This window comes from Lonchura striata, chromosome 1, assembly GCF_046129695.1.
Source record: "Lonchura striata isolate bLonStr1 chromosome 1, bLonStr1.mat, whole genome shotgun sequence".
NCBI lineage: Eukaryota > Metazoa > Chordata > Aves > Passeriformes > Estrildidae > Lonchura > Lonchura striata.
Window position 1 is genome coordinate 125,140,432 of NC_134603.1, and position 24,680 is coordinate 125,165,111.

Here is a 24,680-nt window from a genome sequence, read left to right on the forward strand (position 1 = left end):
CAGGACCACGCTCCCGGCCCAGCCGCGGCACAGAGCCCAAGCCTCGTCCGGCTGCCGTGCCCGCCCCGGGGCGCCCTCACAGCGCGCCCACCGCAGCCGCCCGGCCTCGAGCGGGCCGGCCCCGCCCACCGGGGAGCGGGGCGCGCGCACGGCCCGCTCTGCCGCGCTATTGGCTGGCGTGACCGCGCTGCGCGCTCCGGTTGGCTGCGGCCGCCGCCAGGCAGCGGCGGGGCCGGGCGGTGTCCGCCCGCCGCTGCCGCTCCCGGCGGGAGGGTGAGTTTGAGTCGCGGCCGCGGCGGAGCCCCGGGCGGGAGGGTGAGTTCGGTTCCCGGCCGCTCCCGCGGGGACAACTTTTTTTCCCCGCGCGGGGCTGGCGCATCCCGACGGGGCGGCCGCGGCCGTCGGGCAACTCGCGGCCGACTGAGCGGAGCCCCCCCAGGCTGCGGTCCCGCGCCCCACCCTGGGGCAGCCGGCGGCGCGCGGCTGGGGCGGCCGTGACTCGCCGGGGCGGCGGGGGGTGAAGGGCCCGGGGACGGAGAGCAGAAGGGGGCGGCGGAGTTGCTGGGGGATAGGGCCGGTGCCCGGGGGCGATGGAGGGGCAGGGCGACACCCTGCCCCCGGTGCGGGACTGCGGGGCGGCGCTCCGGGCACCGGCTGCGGCTTCCCCCGTTCCCGCGGGTCCTCCCGGGGCCCCGCCGGCATCCCGGCCGCGTCCGGCCGCCCGCTCGCCGCACGCCGCCCGCGCCCGGTCCGGCTGCGGCGGGGCACAGCGGGCAAGCGGCGGCGTCGCCGGGGCGTCTGGGGGCCGGCGGGGCAGCGGCGCCTTGTGCCGCCGGGAGAAGGCGGCCGGGGCTGCGGGAGAGACAAAGGAGCTGCTCCCGCGGCGTCTCCGGAGCAGGGCGGGCAGCGCGGTGCGTGGCAGCGGCTTCTCGGTGCCACTGCCGACCCTCCTGGGGAGGCTTGTGGCAGAGTGGGCGGCGTGCTGTGGGGCGCCTTCATGCTGACCCGTGCTGGGGTGTGCTTGGCCGTGTCCTGCCGCGGTGAGGTGCGTGCCCGCCGGGGGATGCGGGAGGTGGCAGCAACAGTTAGAACGGCGGAGTTGGGAAACCCGAGCGGGCAGCGCCGCAGGCTGCGCGGCTTGTGCCTCCGCGGGCTTCGTGCCTTAACTTGGCGCACGCTGAACTGAAGTGGCCTTCCATGTGCTTTGTGTGTCAGAGGTGACGATGGAAGCAGGGATAGTGGATTTGGCTTGTCCCATGTAATCCCGACAGCCATCACGTTTGTTTCCCGGCCAATTGAATTCTAGCTCTCTGTGGAAAGAGCTCCGCAGCCTTAGGTTCGCGGGGAGATGGTTTGTGTGCTTGAAGATTGTGAAGTCCTGCTAATATCGACTTTTCAGAAGTTTTAACGTACGCTGCCAGTGTGTGAGGAAATGACTGTAGAAGAGCAAAATATGTGAGTTTCTATTACATGTTTGGCGTTAGGATCCTTAGCTGCAAATTCAGATATAGGGACTTTTTTTTAAGGCAAGCTGAGCAGATTGCACTGCAGAGAGGGAAGAAGCAGTGTTATGGAGCAAAGCGTAGAGTGACATTGATGACTGCATTTCATGGTATCTGAAATGCTTTTCTGTAGTTTTTGCCTCCAATGATGGACTTGCATGCTACAGTGGTTTTTCAGAAGTTTGTGCTTTCCACAGTATCATTGAAAAGTTGGGGTTAAAAGGGACCTTAAAGCTCATATAGTTTCATGCCATTAGAATGGCATCTTGCTTTTGTTCTCTCCACCTTTCAATAAGTTCTTTTATGTTATGAAAAGTAAGTAATGTTGTATAATGTGGTTAAATTAATTTGCAATCTTTTGTAGTTTCATCAGCAAAATAGTTTTGGTAAAAGTAGTATACTTTGAAGTTGAATTTTAGATCCTTCTGGCAGTGTTTTTTGGATGTATTTTTTTCCTCCAGAGTAGGAAAAAATATAAAATCACTAATTTTGAAATACAAAACCCCTCTGCTTCTCTTCTGTGATAATGTCTTTGTGAGGCAAGGCCCTTCTAATAGGCCTTTTATCAGAAGGATGATAATTTTGAGGAAGTTCAGTACTACTTGGGATGATTTATTAACTGTAACAATTCACTTCCTTGCAGTGGTGAGCTGTTTTAAAGGGACATGTCATATATAATCAGAAAGTGTCTTCCAAAGAAAAAGGCTGTCAGAGACAGGATCACATCGAAATTCTGCTGTAGCCTCCTGAATGGGCGAGTTTGTTTTAACTTGAGGGAGTCCATGGGAGACATGTTCTCAGACATAGCTGGGTAGTTAAGTCACTTGGATTCTAATTTTGTGAGGACTTGTATCACAAGCGTGTACGTGAGATACTGGAAGGCTGGGCCCTGCAAGTGATGTGTGTCATTTGTGTTTTACTTAGCACAGTGGGGCTGGCTCTAAGCTGGGAGACAAGCCCATTTGCTGATGCATGTGACTGGGTCAAACCAAATAGTAAGTCACTGAGTTAAAGTCTCACTCATAGTGCACATTCCTCTAAAACCCCAATATCTTGAACCGGCCTCATGTTCATGTCAGGAAATTGATTTTCATTAGAGTCTGCCTTAAGGTATATATTAGGTTGTCTTCTTAACTTGTCACTGACTTTAATGCATGCAATGTGAAAATCAACTTGTTCATTCTGGAGGTTTAAATTATTAGTTATAAAGTGTTGGCTAGTATCTGGTTATTTTAATTAGAAGATAAATGGTGTGATGTGATACCATGTTTTGTCTGGTTGTATGGAGAATGCATAGTTTGCAAAATGATTTCTTAGAGAAAAGTCACAGTGCCCAGGTTTCCCTTTGGACTTAAGAGCTTGTGGAGTATGTGAGGCTTTAGGATGAAACTTCCATGAGGCATAAATGTTTATGTTGATTAGAATATTAAAATGTAGTAGCTCTTGGACTCGTAACAAAGATCACCTGTGCACTCAGCAAACATACAAAGCCTCTGTCGGGAAGAGTTTAGACTTAAATCTGTTAGGTGAATTGCCAGGTCAGGTTTCATTCCCAGCCCTTCCCTTTGACAAATGTGCTCTCTGCATAACCTAGCACGCTTCCTCTCTCCCAGGTGGAGGACTGGGTAGAAAGCTGATCTATCCTTTGGTCTCCCATAGGACTGTGTGGGTACTTTTGTTGGCAGAAGTGGAAGTTACACCTGTGAATCACTGCACTTGCGTGCATTGCGTCCAGTGTTACCAAGCAGTCAGTCTTCCAAGAGCAAGATGCATGAAGTTTAAGCAGGAGATCTGATCTTGCTGTGTAGGAAATTAGAAGCCTGACAGTCTGACCTTCCCTGCCTGCATACTCTGTTTTCTTTGAAGATAACTAGAGTCCAAATCTTGTACACTTCAGAAAAACTGAAGGCTGCCCATCTGTAATTATATTCTGAGGTTAAATAGTTTGACTGGAGTGACCCTGTCTAATCTCTGAGACTTCCATGGGATTATGGAAATACAGCATGCTTAAAACCTGCAGTTTATATGCAGTGCCTTACAGTGTGTTGGTTTGTACTTGGTAGGATGTAGTTGAGAGAGTTTGTTGATTTTGTAGTTTCCCTGCTTAGGAGAATTACAGGTTTTGTTTTGTTAATGCTTTTCTGTTTAATTATGCAAGTATACATATATATATGTAAAATATCACTTTTATTAGAATTTTAGGCCTGATATCTTGTCTTTAAATCTGTGTTTTCTTTCTGTTCCAGGAAGAATAGCCCTTTTGGCATCTGCTGTTCTCAGTTGCTAGAATTGAAATGGTGATGTATGAAATGCACATTTGGAAGTGGAGAATATTAGCATCAGTTATTTAGAAACTTAAATTGGATTAGTTAATTTGAAATGCTTTGCGAGATAATCTTGGAAGACAGCAACAAGGTGTCAGGATAAGGACAGAAGTCTCTGTCAGTGTTGTTGAAGTTAAGGAGTACTAAAGTATGAAAATGTTTCTAATGTGTAGTAACTGCATATTGCTGCTATGCGGTGTTTAAAGCTGCTGCTCCATCTCGGTATGCCATTAAAATGTTTATTTCTGCAATGGCCAGACTCTTCCTCTACAATGTTTAAGTGTATGCCCACAATTTTTAGATGAAGTACTTCTGCATGAACTTGAGATTTTCTCTATAAACAACTGATACTTGAATTATTTAAAGTTATTTGAAAACATTTAAAATTTAAAAAGTTTTGCACAAGGCTGACAGCTGAAATGCTTCTGCATTTGTTCTTTCTGTAAATCAGATTTCTATCAGAATTTGTGTTGGAACTTTGCTAGCACGAAAACTCAAATACTCTTGGATTAGATAAAAAATTCCAAAGCGCCAAAACAAGCATCTGAATGATCTAACAACTGTAATCATTTTCAGCTTATAGCATTTCTAAATTAGTACTGGATATGAAGTATTTTCTTGTACTTGTGGTGAAACTGTTTTGAAGCCTTTGCCCTAATCAGGACCATGTTCAAGAGGAGCAGAATAAAAATAGCATCTTGGCTGAGTCTGTGAGGGCAACTGTTATTTATGGCAATTTCTTTAGTCACATCCCCACATGAACTTACATGCTTTGCTAACAACTGGAAAGACAGTGAGTGAAAGCAGTATAACTTGCAGCCAAGTGAGTCCTGATATTGTCTGAATGTGACCCTATTTTGTCATGTAGTGGCAGAAAGGGGAGCATGTTGGTGTAGGTGTTCATGTGATGAATTAAGGATTCTGTTTATAAGGCTTCAGTTTAACTTCTAAATGGTGTACAAATGTAAAACAGATGGGTTCAATAAACAGTTGTTATTAGTAGCATTATTTATTAGAACTGGAATCAGTAAGGGACATGGAATTTGGACAGATATTTAGTTGTCATCACTCTTGTATATGGAGAATGCCATGGAAAGTGAGGGCGTGCATGAAACGTTTCTTAATTTATAAATGACCAGCAATGCTGAAGAATCATCTGAGTGTTGAGATGAAGACTTGGAAATGGGTTATCTCTTCAAAACAGATGGATGTTTTTGTTCTTCCGTCTCTAGCCTCTGATGATATGAAATGCTATGTAGCAACTGAAGCATAACAAAGAAATGTAGGTGAAAGTAACACTAGTAAAACATACTTATTGCTGATGCAAAAGTTGCTGAGTATCTGTATTCCATCCTGATTGGCACAAGAGCTCTCATTCTCATTCACAAGAGCTCTCTATGTGACAAAAAATGTCTATTTGGGGCACTTTTGATAGCTATTCAAGGCAGCTTTCTTAGGCCATCTTATCTCATACCTTTACATTTTTTTAGTTTCCTCTATTTGGAATCTAACCTTTATTTAAAAATAGCATAGCATGCTCTGAAGCTGCACTGGGTACTAATTAACACACTTCGGTGCTTAAAGCCATGCTGTCTCCTAAGGTTTCCTGCTGTTTGCACTGGATAAATATTTGTGCTTCAGCAAGGCATTAATTTCAACCTGACGAACACTGCATATAACTTTAATATTTTGCTAATACTAAACACCATGATTCACTCCTTTTGCTATATTTTATCACAGTTCTTTTTGTTTAGGAAAAGAGGAAAAAATATCCCATTACACTTTAAATATGTGGTAGGGAATTAGATCTAATACTTGACAATTAACCTGTCTAGTAGTCTGAGTATTGTACAGGAGCTGGTGCTGGATAATACAAGGAATCCATGAGCATCTGGTTAATGGACAAGGCTGTACTATATTGTGATTTGTAAAAGCAATTGTTTTCTATTCTTTTCAATCCTTTCATACTATCTATTTGCTGTATTAGAGGAGACAACTGGAATATATGTAAAAGCGTTGCTCTAATAAATTTTTAAAAATAGCATTTGACAAGTTTTTAACACCAGCCACCTTCTCTGTCAGGATACTGTGAATATTTTCAGTGTACTGTGTAAAACATGTCAGGTATGCTATAGTCACATGTCTACCTGAGGAAGTAGAGTAAAGGATCTTCAGGTATAAAAATGATTTTTTTCCCCCCTGGTAAATACTCCTTTGCAGTATTTGCTAGATGAAGGAAATTATATTTCTTCCAGATTTGAAGTAGGTAGACTGCAGCATCATGTATTTGGTGTTAGAAGGGGAGAGCAGTGTGATCAAAGTGGGGGAAGGAGCAGGGTTGGGGAGTTCCTTAGCTCTTGGTACTTGGTGCTAAAGCAACAATTTAATATTCCTTACAGTCAATTTAGATGCATTTTGCTAGTGAAATGCTAAGTATTATCCTATGGTTTGTGGTTCATAGCACATCTGGTTAAACCAATTGCTAAACACTCTGTTAAAAGAATATATTTCTTACTGACTTCCTTTAGGCTGTGCCAAAATACCTGCCTGCTTCATGTCACATACTGCAGACGTGCTACTGTTTTTATTCAGTTACAGCTTTTAGGCTCAATAAGCTGCAGTCTTTCTGCTTACATCTCTTACATTCCTATTATATTGACTCCGAATGTCAGGTGTAGAAAGACTAATAGGCTCCTGCATTTTTTTTCCCTGCTTTGAACTAAATTCCCAGTGCAGAAGCCAGAGGAGCAGGTGAGAGGCTTTTGACAGTAATCCTGTGCATCTGCTTACACATGCATGTGTAGCTTTGTGAGTGCTGGTATAATATTTACGAATTTCTCCCTGTCTTAAGAGAATGTGATTTATATTTAATTGTAAATCTGAAGAAAAAAAAACCTGAGTTTCTTTGCCCCCATCCCTGTTTTCTCAGCAGCATTATGTGTCAGCACTGTAAACGAGGGGTAGTTTTGCAGCAGTCATGTTGTGATGAGACACTTCAGACAATCAAATTTGTTCTGTTACTGAGTGAAACACAAAAAAGGAAACATCTGTTTTGCTTAGTCTGTAATGGTACAGCTTGGAGTAGCAGGATTCTGTTGTCTCAGCTGGAATTGGTTGAAGTTTTGTTGACTTTTCAGTAATGCGTACATATACAGCAGAACTGCTCTTCCAGCACTTCTACATCATTCTGGGGATTGGCTGAGTAAATTTGCAGTCTCTATTACTTTTAATTCTTTTGCTGCCTTACTTTAGCTTGGTATATGTATTTTCAATATCATTCTCTTTGTTCTTAGGCTGAAGTTTAAGAATATCTAAAGCATATGCATTGGTTACCAAGAGTTTTTACTAGAATGGAATGGTTATTTGTGCAGTGATATTTTCTCCCAGACTATTACTGACAAACTGTAACTGCACAAAGGAAGAATGATAATGATTTTCCACCCAAAACAATATAATCAGAGGAGATCTCTCAACTTTGCCGTTCCCTTGTATAAATAATGCACACATTCATTCATTCCTTAAGGAAATAATGGAAATCTTTAGTTAATTCCTATTTTAGTGGTATTCAAAAGTGGCTCAGAGGTTTTGTCTTGTTTTGTTAATGAAGTGGATGCTAGTTCACCTGTGCTCAAAAAGCTGCTCCAATCCTGTGAAATAGTGGCAGGGACTGCCTTAACCATTTACAGCTGCTTCTTGGTGTGGTAAAATATTTATACAGAATAAAAGTACTGTATAAATTCAGTAGGTGGAGTAGGATGTGGATACCTTTGATGGCAAGGGAAGAAGAAGCACCTAGATGAAGGTCCTGCTTGTACAGTAAATAGAGGAACTGACAAAAGTGGGAATAGAAAGTTAACTGAGTGATGAAACAGGAACCAAATGATGCCACACCCTTGAAGTTCCTTAAATGTGTCTGTTGATGTTAAATTATAGGTGTATGATCTTTTTGTTTTGTGCAATTGACCCTCACACCTCAAATGTCATACTGTTTGAAAAGTGGCCATTCACTTAGATTATTTTTTTTTTCATGCAGTGCTTTGCTCTTGGCTCATTGCAACACTTCTTTCATATGCTTATGACAGTTTGTACAAGCAGAATATGTTGTGTGCAAGGGTTGTTAGACTGTATTGATGTCCTTTGGCTCTGGTTCATCTCGTCCACTACACCCCAAATACATGTGCAATCAATGATCAATTTCCATGTATTGTCACAACAGTGTCTGCCATTCAAGTGACTTCTCAGATACTGCGTGTAAGCACAATACACTATATTAAGTGCTCAAGTTCACAGACCTGAGATTATTACAGAAATAAATTTTGACCACTTTGTAGTTAGGCTATGGAAATATTTCCCTGGCTCTAATCATCTAATCTGTGCTCTAAGCAAGGACTCTGAATTGATGTCTGATTATAGAAGCACCACTCACTTCTTCTAGAACTACTAGATATGTAGGATATGTAAGAATGCTCTTAAAAGTCAGGCCTGTCTTGAGCAGAAGACATTGTGTGATTTAATGACAATGCAAATAAAAGAAAGAGAAAAAGAAAATGAATGTATGCTCTGTTATTTTAAATCTTAAACTGTCTCATGCTACTAAAGTGGTAATATAAATTCCTTAGAAACTTTCTGTTGTTGTGACTTTGGAATAATGACAGATTACTTGATACCAACTAACTTGGAAATCTGAACTCAAATAAAGAGTCCTTCCAGAACATGTATAATTTGAGTTTTATTAGCTTTCTATTTCTTGGAGTAATTAATATTCTGACCTTTAAGTGCTTTCAGGAAATGGGAACTTTTTATTTTAAAAGCTTTTTCATTTAACATGAATTCAATCTAAATCAATACATCTCTTAACGTAAGAGAATTATAATCCTTTTCTGCTTTGACAGCATTATGCTTCTGGGATTTGACTTAAAAAAAAAATTACAATGCAGAGCAAGACATACAGGGTAGTGAATTCTCTTGAGACTTTGAGTTGCATATATTTTGTCTGTACTACAGCATTTATATGTGACAATAGAGCATTTAATATATTGGATTTGTCTTCTGAATGAGACAGAAGCGTGGGTCCTGCCTCTAAAAATTTTAGTTGACAAGTCATGTTCTTCTGTAGCATGTAAAGTATGTAAAAACCCACAAAATTGTTCTTAGTTGTTCTGAAATGTTTTTCAAATGAATGTGTCTAGTCTTGTGAGTGTATGCAGATGGGCTGTTGTGGGGGTGGGGGAATGTGAAGGGATGAGGAAGACTAAGAGCACTGTCATGAAGAGATAAAGCATGTTTCTCCTGAAGCTGTTTAACACAGCTAAATACATGCATTGCATGCATGTATCAAAGGATAATTTTAGTTTTGTAATTTAACAGGAAGCAGTTATCAACTACTAAAACTAAGTCCTAAGGTTATTTGCAGTATTGATGCACCCCTCTTCTGAAAAATGTACCTTTGTATAGATTTTGAGGGTTTTTTTTCCCTGTAAAAATTAGCTGTTAAAACACCTGTCAGTAGACTATCATAGACCTCTTTTTGCTATAAAATCTGTGATGTATTCCTGATTCTTTCATGATCTTTGAGGAAATGGTAGAATGGTACACTGGAGATAATATTTTGCAGCTAGAAAGCTGTGAGGAATTCTAATGCTGCTGCATTGGTAGGGTTAGAGTGATGGGATGTATCATAGCACTTACTTAAAATAAAGGTTCTGGAGTCAAAATAAAACCCTTCCATTGCAGTTGCATTTGATCATGTCTAATATTAATGCGATATTGTAGATCTTCCCTGGGTAGCCCAGTGTGGGGACACAGCTGATCCAGAGAAATCAATGGGAGCCCTGGGAGAATTCTCTTTTCTTTGTGAAGGGCTGGGTACCCTGGAATGGGTTTGGCCTGAAAGAGTGGCCTGTGCTTTACTAGGTGAGGCTGTCCTGGCATAAGAATAGTATTCCCCAATTTAATGTTCCCATGGAAATGTTCCAAAACACAGCTACTCGTTCAGTCTCCCTTTCCTCCTTGGCCTCCCATGAGTAGGGATGGAGAGAAGAATTAGGGACACAAAAAGTAAAGATTACAGGTTGAGATAAGAACAATTTACTGGAAACAGAAACAGAATAAGAAAGCAAACAGTAACAGCTACACTGTCAATAACAAAGTGTACAAAACAGGCAAATGATTTACATATGATCACCCACCATGGAGAACTGGCTACCCTGAGTGCTTCCCCTGGCAATGATGAGGTGATATGGAATAGCATCCAGATTCTGGCTATGCTCTTCCTAGCTACTACAAAAATGGACTCTGTTCTGGCCTGAACCTGACGTGTCACTTCTGAAGCACCTGTGACTTTTGCAGCCCAGTTCTCAGTTTGTGGAGCTCCTCACATTTTATGGAGGCAGATGGACAATTGCATTGAAATGTAGTCCCAAGAGCTGCTACAAAATTTCTTATGTAGCTTGTGTAGTATCTTCTAAAGTTAGTGTCTGGTTTGCAGGTAGATATCTCTGTTTTCCAAATTTAATGAGGTGTGGATACTTAGAGAAGGGTTGTAAATAGACAGTCTCCTAAAATCTCATTCTTAGCCAGCAGAATTGGGGGGTTTTGGTCAAAAGTCTTGTATTCTTTATGTTGCTGCTAAAAAGTAGATGAAGAGTCTCTCAAACTCCCGCCCTCCTTTGGTAGAACTGTGTCTTTTTCCTTCTGGTAGGTCACTGCTAAACTACTTGTGAGATGATTGTCTCTGGATTTGTACTACCTGAAACTATGTGCTGTAATGGTAGAAGGTGTTAAAATCGTCTCTTTTACAGTCAGTGCTCAGAAATGAAGTTCAGCCCATGCTCAGTTCTTCATATGCTTTTTAGTCATATTCAAGCTATTGTGCAGCATCTGTCTGTGCATGCTCTACACTGAGAGCCTTTCAGCAGCTGAATTACCCCACACCTTTCTTTTCATATGACTGAACGTTTTGAACAAACTCTAACGTGAGATGACTTGCAATTTTCATTTAGAAAACAAAGCTTGGTTTGTAAAATTAGCTTGTAGCAAATTGACTTCACAAATAGGTTAAGTGAATAACTGCCTGTAAAGGTAATACTGTGGTAGCATTGAAGGTTAAGGAGGCAAGGAACTACATGTCACAGCATTGCTACCAAAATAACACTCCATTGAGAAGACCACTAGTTAGTTCGAGACTTATACGCCATACTAAAATTAAAGCTGCATCACAATTTTTCTCTCTATGGCTTATTATATTTCACTCTTGTAAATTTGCTTTTGGGTTTTGAGAAAGCTTCCTGACTTGGTAGGGATGTGGTGTACTTTGGGCTTAGGGAAGTAAGGTGTAAAAAGAACAGTAAGTTTGTGTGGGGTTCTGTACAGAATGTTTCTTGTAAGTGCTGAACTTGTGCAGCACCTCTTTTCCTAACAGAAGTGATAAGAGCACTGCATCATGTGCTGTGGAATTAATTGCCAGTTCACTGATGTTCTCAACACAAGTTATGGAAGTCTTGATAACAGAAAACAGACAAGATTTCTAAAGCTTTCTAGTTTATTTATTTGGTTAAGCTTGTGCTTGTACTCATTTTAATGTGATTTAATTTAAATTCTATTTCTGTATGATGCATATAATTACTCTCTTGATTTTTCTTTGTATGTGTTGGAACAGTTAACTATATTAATCCAGAAAACATAAGGACAATTAAGACAAGATTTTTCAATTATGTATGTTTTATTCTGTTTAAGATTATGCTGTTTATATACATGTTCTTTCTTAAAGGATCAGGAAAATGTAAATAGTAATGTTTGAATGAATTAAAAGTGGAAGCAAATATATGTTAGCTGCTAAAAAAATGCTTTGAAAGTAATAAATCTTACTTTATTTCCCTATAATGAAACTATTGATTAATTAAAAATTATAGGAAAGCTAACATTTGAGGATATACTGCAGATGAAGTAGCTTGAAAGAGTGTAACTGGAGTAAGTTGACTTATAGGTGGTCAGTTTTGGCTATGGTTTTCAACATGGCAGATGTACTTAGAGTGTGCATTTGTGCTGCAGGGAAGAAATAATAAAGCAGGATTAAAAAAGGTAAAGAAGAAGTAGTAGAGGGCAATGAAAAAATAAAATTCAAGCTGTGGTAGTTATTTTGTCTTACTTAATTTTGGCACTGTACTGTTAGGTCTGCTTTTGTCCTGCTTAAACAATATAGATCTGATTTACTATGGCTTGTATAAGTTCAAGTGAATATATCAGTGCTTGTAGTCTCTTATCTCTATCCTGATGACTTGTCTGACTGGCATAAGTAATTTGGCTGTCTTGGGAGACAATTCCCCTTGGTCGTAAAGGGTGACTACAAGGTTAGTTGAGTACAAATATGGTTTGTAATTGATTGCTAATCTGAAATAGAGCAAAATTAATTTACCAGGAGTCAAAGATCAGGATTAAAATCTTCAAAAGCCTGTGCTATTAGGAGTCTTACCTTCTGCTTTTGAGACTTTTTAGAAAGCTTTAATCATGAATGTTTTGGGTCATGTGTGCCTACATGACTGTTTACCAGCAATGTAAATGGCCTTGTGGTTTCATGACCTCAGCCACAGGTTTGTTGTTTTTTTGGTTTGGTTTTTTTTTTTTTTTTTTTTCCCTCTTGACAGAATTGAAAGGTTGTAGTAGACTGAGTTACAGTTTGATACATCAAGTATTTGATGCTTTACAGCCCAGAAACCTCCAAACAGTATTCTGTGGTACTGGATACTTTGCACGAGAAACAACTGCATTTAAGACAGTTATTTATAGTTTCTGTATTGTCTACCTGCTGTATGGTTGCTTTCTATAGACTATTTTTTTCCTTACTTGCTGTTACCAAAACTGAATTAAGGTCTGTCATCTGTGGCTGAATAGTAATACATCTATTGTTTTTTAAAAAATTGTAATGGATATCATTTAGGAGGACTTTTCCATTTGGTGGGCAAATATCTATCACTTTGTCATATTCCAAGTATTAGATTGTTTGAGAAGCATATGTGCACAGCATTGGGAAGTCTTTAAATCTGTATCATGAAAGAGTCCACTGACTCCTGACTCTTTAAGGCTGATATTCCACATTGTGATATAAAGTGTAAGCTCTAGTTAAGAGCTTTATTTACAGTTGCTTCTATTACTGACAGAGGGGAGGGGAAAATGGGAAGCAAAACTGAATAATGCCTTTGGCAAGATGAAATTAAAATTGACTACAGTTTCACTTCCTAAGGTTCAGTAATCTTTACAAACCACTGGAAACAAATGTTCAAAAGTTATTTTTGTGTGTTCACTATTTTGTTGCTTGGAAGACTGCAGAATGACCATAGTGAACCAGATGAGAATTTCTGAAACCTTGTTGTCTAGCAGTGGCTGTTAATAGAGGCCAAGAAAGGAACTGAGAGTAAACTGGAAGAGTGTGCTGGGGGAGCAACCTATGAGTCCAGCTTTCTGAACTAGAAGTGTTTATATATTTAGTGGCTCTGGGTAGATTTTTCCATGCATATGTCCCAGTGGGGTTTTTTTTTCTGTTCATTTATGTAAAGTTCATGTACCTGGACCTTATACATGCATACTCAATGCATACTTCCTTCCTGCATTGTTTTTGCTAATTCCTGTTTGAGCCTGTCACCTCTAGTGTCACCTAAAACTTGTTATTTCTCTTGTTAGAAGATGCTGAATAACCATCTCTCATTTTAGGAATTTGCCTGAGCCTAAGTCAGTGATGCTTGGTGCACCACAGCTGTCCTGTTTTAAGCTGAAGATGGCAATTATGAGAGTGTTTGATACTAAATCACTGAGCACAGTTTGCAGTTGTGTATTTGTATTTGAATAGAACATGTGGCTGTTTCAGGCTTAGCACAATGGGGTGTTTGTTTCTTTGTGAAAGTTTGAAAAAAATCAAAAAGTCAGACCTGGCCTTTGTGGTTTCTGAAACCTGTCAGAATGGCTTTTGGAGTCCACAATAGCATCTGTTTCTTTTCTCAAGAGACTTCAAGTATTTTGCTGTCTGTTATTGCACCTACAAGTATCTGAACAGAATATCTTGACCATATTCAAAATTGTATAGAAGATGAAAGATCACTGTATCACTTAAATGAGTTGTGCATTAACATCAGGAAAATATATTTTCTTCTTCGGCAATTGAATCAAGAATACACTTGCCTGAGTGTTCTTTCCTGTTCTGTGGCCTACCAAGGATTGTGTCCCTGTCTCTGAAATGAGGGAGAAGAAAGGGCTCAGCAATGTGAATTTTATGTGTAGACTGTAGTCCTTTAAATGAGCTTGATGAATCGAGTAAGAGCTGACTAAAAGGTTTTTAATTTTTCTTGTACCACTTCAAAAGGGAAGAAAAGTTGAGTCCTAATTGGCCCATCCCTACTTCTGAGTGAAAACTACTATGGCACAGAAGATGAACATTTACTAGGGTCTTGATCTCTTATGGGTCTGATGCATTGTAATGGAATGCTCACAAGTTTACTTTGTTCCAGTTCTGGGATGAATTGACAGATTTGGCTGATGGTTCAAAAATAGCTTAACTTTCTGCTCCATATTTCCCTTTAAGCTGATTTTTTTTTTTTTTTTTTTAGCAAATAATACAGGCTTTCAAGCAGATACATTACAGAGGAGGTAAAGACAAAGTATATGCTTACTCTTCCAGCAATTCCCAGAGGATGAGACTTGAGCAGTTTTTGGCTCCTGTTTTTGTTTTTTCCAGCTCTGTGACTTTCCCTAGCAAATATCTAATACTGTGGTTTCAGAAGGTCACTTCTGCAGAACTCAAGCATTCGTTCTTTATCCAAGTCCAGCCTCCTTGTGCTTAATCCAGATTGCATTTACACACGTGCATTCTGTGGATGAATTCCACAAATGCTGGGTAGCTGTAAAGAGCAAGAAAGCCACCTATTGTGAGAATTTCTTTTTAAAGAAAAACCTGTGCATGTATTGTCTGTGATTTCATTCAAAGACATAATTTGATATTATATTAAAGTCTTCTGTGACAGGTATGAAAGTCCAAAGCCATTTAAGTAGATGGATGCATTTGTAGGTTTGCCAGAGAATGTCTTAATTTGTCTTGGCTGGCCCTCCACCAAATTTTTCTTCCTCCTCTATTAAAAACAGGAAATTCAGTAAGTTCCTGATGTATTTGTGCTGTAAAGGGTGAGGAAGGGAAAATTACCTGTTTAGGGACTTTGTAGAAGTCTCTTCTAAATGAGATTTGCTTTTGTCCGATGAATTTCTTTGGTATTTTATTCAAATTACACTACTCACCTCGAAACAAAAGAAAAATTGGTATCTCCAAAGGAAGGAGACTTAAATTATTGTATTAGAATAGAGCAAGACCAATTAACAGCTGTCAGAGGCTGCTTAGGACTTGGGAACGTGTTAATTATTAATTATTATAAATCCTGTCTTTGGTTGCTAATCCAAGTTGAGATTCTTGTGGAAAACACTCCAAAGTGCTTTTAACTCACAAGGCACAAGAATACAGGTTATATTAGCCATATAAATATAGACAATTAGCCATTTGTTAGCTAGACTGCATAAGCTGTGCCTGCTTTCATGTGGCAAATATGAAGACCTGCAATGCAAGAGTGTTCCCTAAAGTGGTGTTACTTGATGTGTGAGATAAACTAAGAATATATCTTGGCTAATAAAAATTCAGCAGTCCTGATCTACCTGACTGTTACTAAGCTTCCTCACAAGTAGTTTTGTGGTATTTAAATAATTGAGACTTCTCTTTCCTGTAACAGTCTTCATCAGGACATCCAAATGAACAAGGAGCATGGGTACATTTGAACTGTGCTTCACATTTAATCAAAGTATTGTTTGATTTGTGACAAAAGTTGTTTTTAAAGAAATCCTCAGAGTCCACTCTTTCAAAATCTTTAGAGGGACTTAGCAGGAAGAGATCAAGAAAAAATAGTTATTTGAGGAGAATTACATGATAATGTCCCTTAAAACAAGACTTTTTTGGGAAAAATGCTGTATAGTGTTTGCTGTGTTATTTGAATTTCCAGTATAGTTTTGGTATTCATAAAGTATGTTTTTAATACAATTTTGCACTTTTTTTTTTTTTGTTGGGTTTTTTTTTTGTTTGGTTTTTTTTTTGTTTGTTTGTTTTTTTTTTTGTCCAAGTAGCAGGTATTTACTTTATCTACTTTATGTTGCTTTAATTCTGTAGTAGCTGGGATGTCTCATGTTTACAGTGGCCTATATCTTGCAGTAATATCCGCTGAAACAAAGCTGTAATTAAGGCATGCTTTTTTAATCCTCTCGATCTTTTTTTTTTCCCCCATAAAAGGTTAACAGATGCTATAAATTAAGCCTTATTTTGGTACACTCAGTGTTAAAAATCCCATTCTAGAGTTACTTTTTAAAAACTTTTTGTTAGCTTCAGCAAAAAATTGTGTTGTTAACTGAAACTTGTTAATCCTTCTTTTGGGACAGTCTTGGGTTTTCCAACTCTGTCCAAATATTGTGTCAGTCCAACTTGATCTGTTATGTAACTAGGACAAAATGAGACAATCCTCAGTAAAGCAGTAGGTTGTCTTGCTTGTTTAAATAGATACTACACAGCTGATATGTGGAGTTAAAGCTTTTTTTTTCCTTCTGGGGGACATCAATTGAACACATAATCCATGTCTTCATGGAAAATAATTGTAAAGTTAAGAGTTCTTATTTGTGATACTCAAATGTGTATTGCTGTGGTTTAAGCAGATATATATGGATTTTCCAAAGTATGAAGGTAAAATAAGGACAGTATCCCCTGTATGCTTCTACTGCCTTAACTCTCAGTTGAATGCTTCTGCTACTTTAAAAATAAATATAAAAAATCTGATCAGCAAAAACTTTGTCCTATTTCTTTTCTACAAATGTAATTTCAAAAGTTCAAGATGTTGCAAAAAAAAAAAAAAGTAATCTTTAAATACTTAGTCATAAAATTAGTCATAAAAACTCAAAATATATTCCAATGGATAATGCCAGCCAAGGATGTTGTTACTGTTTTTACTGGTCAAATGAGATCTCTGTTCTCTGGGAACCTTTAATCTGAAAATAATGCTTGATGGATCACTAGAGAAGGGTGAGGAAAAAAAATGAATCTCTTGGATATCTAGTATCAGCTGTGGACTTGGTGTATCCAGGACTCCTCTTGGCTCTTTTAAATAATGAGACTTTTGCTTTGAGCAATCAGTATTAGGACAGGTATTTGTGCTATTAATGGGGCACAGTAGGGAATGGTTACTATTGTGAGCTCTGCTGAAGCATGGGATGCTGCAAAAGCCCTTGTCCACCTTCATAGGGCTGGTAGGTTGTGGGATTCTGTAGGAACTGGCAAGGTGGTTACTTCACTAATTTTAGTAATAGATCTAGTCTTTGTTAGCACATGTATTATCCTTAAAATACTGGATAAATAATAAATAATCCTCACTTCACCACAGGGACTCGCATGTAACCTATGCTGAGCCTCCAGAGGCTGCTCCTCTGTATCAGGACTGTTAGTGCTGATCAGAAAGACTTGGTATTTAGCTAAATTAGTATACGTGGCAGTTCTTCCCATTTCTTTGTTGATACAGGATGACAGAATGGATGAGATGTAAATGGATCCTTGGTGATCATGAAGTCCAGCCTCCTTTCCTCAAAATAGTGAAAATTGGAGCAGGTGTCTGGTTGCTCAAGGTCTTACCAAACCGGGTTTTCAGTGTCTCTGCTTGGAGACTCCTCAGCCACTCTGTCATTTAAGGCAATTTTCTGTGCTCTGACACCCAGGGTTCCTGGGTGCTGCTCTTTGTGGTAACAACAGAAGTAAAGGTGACAGTGAATACCTTGGCCTTTTCTGTATCTTCTCTCAGCAGATCCCCTGCTGATTTGGTCATGGAGCCTTAGTTTTCCTGTTGCTACTGCTGCTATTTTTGCAAAAGCCCATGAACCATTCTAGAACATTCTTGATCTTCCTTCTTGCTTTGATCCTCCTTACTGGGATCCTGTGATCTACTTTGTCATGGACATTGCAGCTGTGTCTGCCCTGACCATGACATCCCTAGCCAGTTTTTCCATGTTTGTAGTTTACCATGTTTAGCAGAGGGCCTGCCTTTGGCTCCTCAGTCCCCTGTTTCAGGAAGTAGTAATCAATGCACTGGTTCCCAGTTCTGTTTCCCCTCCAAGAGATAAGAGGGTAGTTCATGGTCCATGTGAGGACCAGGTGCCTGTAAACCTTCTGCTTATGTGAGGAGGGATTCCTGTGTTTTGTGTTGCTCAGGTGATTAGTAGCCAACACCTGCAATAATGTCACCCATGTTGTTCTGCCTCTCATCTGTGACCCATAAGCTCCCAGCTGTCTCATTGTCCACAGCAGGGCTGAACTCCATGTCTCTCTGCTGCTCTCCCAAATAAATGGCAGCTTTCCTCCCCTGCAATCCTTGAAGAGCCCATACCCAGCCAGGGCAGTGGTCCGGTCTCTGAAAATTAAATGCTTACGCTTCCTTGGCGCTTCCCTGTTGTCCTTTCATCCTCCAAAGGCAGTGTTTTGTAAGCTTTGTGCACACCTGCATGTCTTTCTAGGGTTGTGTGAGAATATTGCCACAGCTGGTTCCCTGGGATTTCACCTGTCCCAGTCCATTATTTAATGATCATGGAAGTGAGGCGAGGGGGCACAGAAGTCTCCGGTTGCCTTATGTTATTATTGTGTACTCAAAATGATTCTGAAAATGAGATTGCTGGACAGGCTGTTCAATTTTATTCTTTTTGCCATTCATGTCTGAATAGTAATTTCCTTGCAACCTTGTCTGTGCATTGAAATATCTTGGTCACTACCTAAAGCCTTATTTAAGTTTGGGATTTCCCCACTCCCCTTGCTTTGGAGGGTTATAATGAGCTCCTGCTAATATACTTTGTTCTTTTCCTGTCAGGCTTCTTAAAATATACTGTATATAGTACAGTAGTATATGATCTTTTACAGTCTGAATTACAGAATAAAAGACTCGTATTTGTGTTATAAAAGGCAATTCTTACCTACTATCTTTTTCCTTGTCTTTTCCTGTACAAACCTATACTTGGATATCAGTACTTCAAAACTAATTTTAAACTGGCAAAGTAAAACTTGATGGGATATCTCCCATGACTGAACATTTCACCAAGATGGTGTTAATTTTCCCCTCAGATGAGTATTTAATTTTGTTACTGGTTGAAATCCATGGACACAGTTTGGATAAGCTAACAGCATGCTCTTTTAACTTCTAGTAGTTTTATATCTTAATGATATATTGGTCTTTTCTGTCAGAATAAGCTGCTTCAAGGGACAGTTGTTTTTAAGTGGTTTCTCAAAATTGAAGAGAAATCGGAGATTAATTTCAGTAGCCATTCTGCATCTCCTGTGTTAAAGTCCTATTGCTGATGACCTCTCTCCATCTGAGGCTGGGCAGTATGTTGGGCTGGGGAGTCTCTTAGGCTCCATGCAAAGGCAGCAGGCTCATTGTCTTGCAGTTGCCATGGTGGGGGAGGACTGAAAGGTTTTCCATCCGCCTTTATTTCAGTGACCTTTTCCAAGCTGGGAATAGCAGTTGACTTGGAAAAACCTAAACAGTCATTTCTCTTCAGTGAGTCCATACAGTTTCCTCTTGAGTCTTGTAAGCTGAAAAATAAATTGAAATTGAGGAGGTAATATTTTCTGTTTTCAGAATGCCATTTCTGAAAATCTTTAACTTACTTCCCACGCAATACATAGTTGGAATTTATTAAACTGCACTATGTGAAGACTTCTGTGCTTAATGCTTCCAGCAGTGTGCATAAGTGAGGTACAATAAAAGTTCAAAGTAATGTCAGCATGTAAAATGGTAACAAGTAAAAGCATGATAAGATTCTTTAAATATTCACAGAGGCTTAATTTTCATCATTGACTTAATGCAGTGACTGGAGTATTCACAAACTGTGTTTGCTTATTCTTTCAGGCTGAAGGTTTTGAAGCAGATGTTGGAAGATGTTAGCTGTGGATACTGGGGTTGTGGAGGAGTGGTTATCAGAGTTCAAGGTAATACACTCTCTGATATTTAGCCAGAAGTGTTTGAATCACTGCTGGTGAAGTATGCAGAGTGCTTGCATCCTGTAGAGAAAAGAAAGATAGTAACCTTGGATTTTGCTGAGATCATATGATAAATACAAATGTCTGCTTGAAAGGAATTTTTTCCTTGCCTCTTTGGGGCTACATACTTCCTGACAGAGGGCAGTGAAAATGTATATCATAGATGAATGATTTTATTGGTTTGAGTACCAGACATGACTGTAGGTTTTGCTCCTGGTCTGCTTAGATACACTGGAAATATGTTTTCCTGTCTGTAGAGTGGAGTCCTTTGAAGGATTGGAGATAAGAATTACTGTAAGACTTAGGTACATTTAAGCGTACATCTTCTGAAATAATTGTTAAAAACATTCGATTTTTACCTTCTTAAGTAGTGGCAGAAAATACATTTAGTTTTAGAGAAGAGCTGGAATTTGCATTAACTGGAATTTGTGTTTTTCCATAGTAATACTGTATCTGGTAATAATGTTCACTTACCTGTGTGTGTTGGGAGTTCTTGAGAACTCCTTGAAGTATGCATCTGAACCAGACTGTAAAAGTTTCATGGGACTGACATCTCACAGTGAAATTTCAGTGGTGGTTGCATTTTTATAACTTTTTTTAAATCAATTTCACATCCACTGTTGTTACATTCCATATGAAATTGCTAAGTGATAGAGTGCAGTGTGTCTTCTGACAAGGATCTGAAAATGTGAGGATTTCTTTGTGAAACAAGGTTTAGTTTATAGTACTCTCTGATAAATAGTGACTTGTAATGGAAAATTGTTTGTTGAAATAGCTGTTACAGTTTAATGATAGAAATTGCTTATAATATTTTTTATTTCAGACACTGCCAGAAGCATCCATATCCAGCTATGCTACCAGCCTGAAAGACAAGACAGCTTTGATTTCATCTCTTTACAAAGTAATTCAGGAGCCACAGTGTGAAGTGAGTATTTTGGATCCCTCATCCAAAATGTCTGTCAATAACACTGGCAGAATGAAACCAAGACCTTGCATGCTAGGTAATTGATGACAAGTCTCCTTCAAAAAGTTTGTTCTTAGCAATGATGTACTATCATGGAAAAAATATTGCAAGTTTTGTAACCTGATCATAGTTAAGCTTGTAGGTGATATTCATGGGTTTCAGGGCTTGGATATAGAATTGAGAAGTGCATTAAGGAATTGAAAAGATGTTTGTGTTTGATAGAATTATTTCTGTAATTATCACTTGAATGTGAATGTCTTGGTGTCTGAAGCTTATCTATTACAATGCAAGAGAACAAAATTAGGTTAGCCATCCTTTTAAAATGGTTTCTTAGGTTTTAGGTTTTTTGTTGTTTGAGATGCATGTGATAAAAATACATGGATTTATACAGTGGATGTACTCTTACTGAAATGAGGGCAAAATATGAAAAAACTGTGGGGAAGAGGGGCAGGTTTCCTAGTATCTGTACTGAGAAGGTTCTGTTTCCCATGACTGCCCTTGTTTTAAAATGTCCAGGTGTTCAGAACATCCTGGTCTGGATTTAATTGTGTGTTGTTAACTGCCTTGTACCATCCAGAAATCCTTTTGTGCATTATTTTAATATTGTGCCAAATCCTTAATTCATCTGAAAAGACCCAGAAATAAGGCATCTTCCCAAAGTTTGAGATTATGCCAGTACTAAAGGTCAGAGGATAAAATGCTTTCAGTATATATGCTTTTAGAGAGAATGCTGATAGTGAAACTCCCAGCTTGTCCAGCAAAGAAAAATGTAATTTTAATTTGCTGCTCAGAAAGGCATTCTGAGTCATTTCAGCTACTGAGTCAAGCCTGTCTGGTCTTCAGAATTTGTATCAAAATGTAAATTAATCTGATGAGTATCCCTGTTGATAGCCTAATTAATACTTTCATAAGTTCTTTGATTTCTTACTACTTCTGACTATCACTAGGTTTCTCAGGGGCCTTAGTAGCAGTGTGCTGCTGCAACTTCTGGTTGAAAAGGTTGTTGGGATAATTTCAGATTTTCCTGTTAGTGGGATTTAGGATTGAAATGAAAAGCTAGTGCTGAATGTTGTGCTGCCTTGAGGAAAAATAATTTTTGGACTGTTCTCCAAGTAGCTGTTGCTTTGTGGGAGAGGCTACTTGGAGCTTTCACATTGTAAAAATAATTACAAACCAGCAGTTAAATAGAAAATTAATATCTTTTAGCTGCTGTTTGGGATCTGTTAGAAGCATTGTGTAATGTCAGCTTGCTGTACTGTGGAGGGTATGTGCTGTCTGCTCTTACGGGTGTAATGCAAAGGCGAAGGATTTGCATGAACACTACAAATACTGCAGAGTTTAAAAATGGATAAACAACCCCGTCTGTAGACCTTTGACTATATGTACTTATAATAATTATCAGTACTGTAAATTTGTGATTAATCTTGTTTTGCAGGATGGATATGGGGTTTTTTTAAGCATTTGAAAAGTGATCATGGGTATTGGGATGTGTAACTGCATTTTCCTGCTGATTCATGTTTGCTTTTTATATGGATTGTTTTCATTTACTTTAAAAAAAAAAAAAAAGATAAATTTTTAAGATAAATGGACTACTTGTTTAACATCCACTTCATAGTAGCTGTATTAGTAAAGACTTTTAATTACTTTTGAGGTTCCTGGGCCACTTGCTAGATGAAAAATGAAGTTCAGTGAGAGTCCAGAAGATGTGTAGATTTAAAGGACTTAAAATTCACTAAAGTCTTTCAGCAGTCAAAAATAATTGAATAAATATGTGATGGATTTTTTTTTAAAGGTTGAATGCTTTTACTTAAAACACTCTTGCTGCCTTTCTAGATAGGAGCCAAACAGACACATGCATTAGGAAATAGCAAGTGTTTGGAGTGTCTGACACACTTGGGTACAGCTTAAAAGAAAGAGGGATGAAATTGCTTGGACACTCTTCTATTCCAGCATGAAAAAATGTCTCAATCTAGTTCTTTCTTTAGTTCAAAACGATATCTTGAAACAGGCACAGTCATTACTGCTTTTTGATATTAGGTTGTAGCATGTGGTGGCATTTTGAGGAAGAAAATCTGGTTTTGTACTGATGATGCATTTAAATGTGCTGATACAAAGCTGTCTCAAGTGAGATAACGATGTAGACATGGATACCTGTCACAGCTATTTATGGGCCTTTTAAAGTTCAAGCGCATCATTCAGAATTGATAATTCATTACGGGAAGGATGTGAATTGTGTGAAAATATAAACTGAATATGGAACACAATTCTGCTGGTAAGGTTTTCTAGAAGGATCTTTGCTGTCTTGCTCTTAAAACTGATTATTAGTATAGCTTTGTGTGGCTTTTTTGCTTTTGTGGTAGATTTTTTCAGGAATAATTTTCCGAAGTGAAGCTTTTATCTCTCAGAAGCTAAAGTTCCTCTTTTTAGAATGGATCAGATTGTCCCAGATTACTTCTTTAAAAAGAACTCAAATCTGCTAAGATCTTTCTGTTTCAGAAGTAACTTTGGGAAGTAAGAAAATGTTGACTTTTTTTTCATGTTCAGAAGGAAAAGATTAGGAAAGCAACCACGTATATTTCTAGTGTGGTCTCCCTGGTGATTTCACCTCATTTGGTTCAATAAAGGGATGAATATGGAATTTGCTTTCTTATTTTTCTGAGAACTTAGTCTACTACAACTAAAGTTGTGATCTAGACAAATAGCAGAACTGAACTTAATAGTTCAGCTGCCTTTGAAAGTGCCTGCTCTTTTTGACAATATTTTCTAATTGGAGAAAATTAGGAAATCTGATTTCCATACATTGACAGGTGGTGGTTAACACAATGTTTCATCCTTATATCAGAGGTAGGTGGTAGCACAAGAAGGCACATTAAATCCAGGAACACAGGCAGGCTGATAGCTTTATTGTTTTAAAATCTTTTTTAAACTTGATCTAGCTTAGTGTATTACTTCCAGTTCAGTGTTTTACATCCATTTATATCAGCTTAACAAATTTGATTCTAAAATTACTCTTGAGGCTTTCCATTTCTGTCTCAAGTGTATAAATACATTGAAGCTTCTAGAAGATAATGAGGGTGGGGAAATAAACTAATTCTATTGTGTATTAGGTTTTTGTAATACTTGGAATTTAAGTGTTACACAACTCTTCTCACTAGGTGAGTAAAGCTTCTAGATTAATTTTGTGTATGCTATTGGAGTTGTAGAATAACAAGACCTTTTGTTCAGGTACTTTGCCTGTATATTAGAGATATTGAGAGGTATGAGGTATGTGATAACTCTCTATTTTTTGCCTTTGAAGCTGGAGGAAGGGAGCTAAAAACAAGGCAAAGCAGCCATTGGAATTTTTTTATTCATGTAGGATGAATGGCTCTACTTTTATCATCCAGAAGTATGTTACGGGCGTGAACGTGTGTAGGATGACTTGAGCAGTCACTGTATCAGTCATGCCCTGATAACTAAAATGTCATTTTTATCAGTTTAAAGTTTTGGCTACAGGGTTGATCCAGACAAAGTTGCAGATTTTTGTAATGTTTTATTCTTTCATGATTGTAACTTGTATTTCAGCTTTTGGAGCCAGTTTGCCACCAGCTCTTTGAGTTCTACCGCAGTGGTGAGGAGCAATTGCTACGGTTTACGCTGCAGTTCCTGCCAGAATTGATGTGGTGCTACCTTGCTGTCTCAGCCAACAGAGATTTGCAGAGCAGTGGATGCATAGAGGCTCTTCTCCTAGGAGTTTATAACTTGGTTTGTATTTCAACATTTTGTTTTCGAATTAAAATGAAGTGATTATTTCAGTTGCAACTCTT

At 39.1% G+C, this 24,680-nt stretch overlaps 1 protein-coding gene across 3 annotated transcripts in view; it reads left to right on the plus strand.

The window, feature by feature from the left end:
* The first annotated feature begins 240 nt into the window (after window positions 1-240).
* HYCC1 (hyccin PI4KA lipid kinase complex subunit 1) overlaps window positions 241-24,680 on the plus strand; it is a 43,005-nt gene continuing 18,565 nt past the window's right edge. For 2 of the 3 annotated variants that reach the window (XM_021538257.3, XM_021538259.2), the window contains exons 1-4: window positions 274-315; window positions 19,780-19,859; window positions 20,734-20,835; window positions 24,439-24,618. In XM_021538257.3, the coding sequence (XP_021393932.1) occupies window positions 19,809-19,859; window positions 20,734-20,835; window positions 24,439-24,618 (333 nt within the window). In that variant the 5' untranslated portion in view covers window positions 274-315; window positions 19,780-19,808. Of the gene's footprint in view, window positions 316-19,779; window positions 19,860-20,733; window positions 20,836-24,438; window positions 24,619-24,680 lie in introns of all 3 variants that reach the window. The other variant, XM_021538258.3, reaches the window with a different exon arrangement.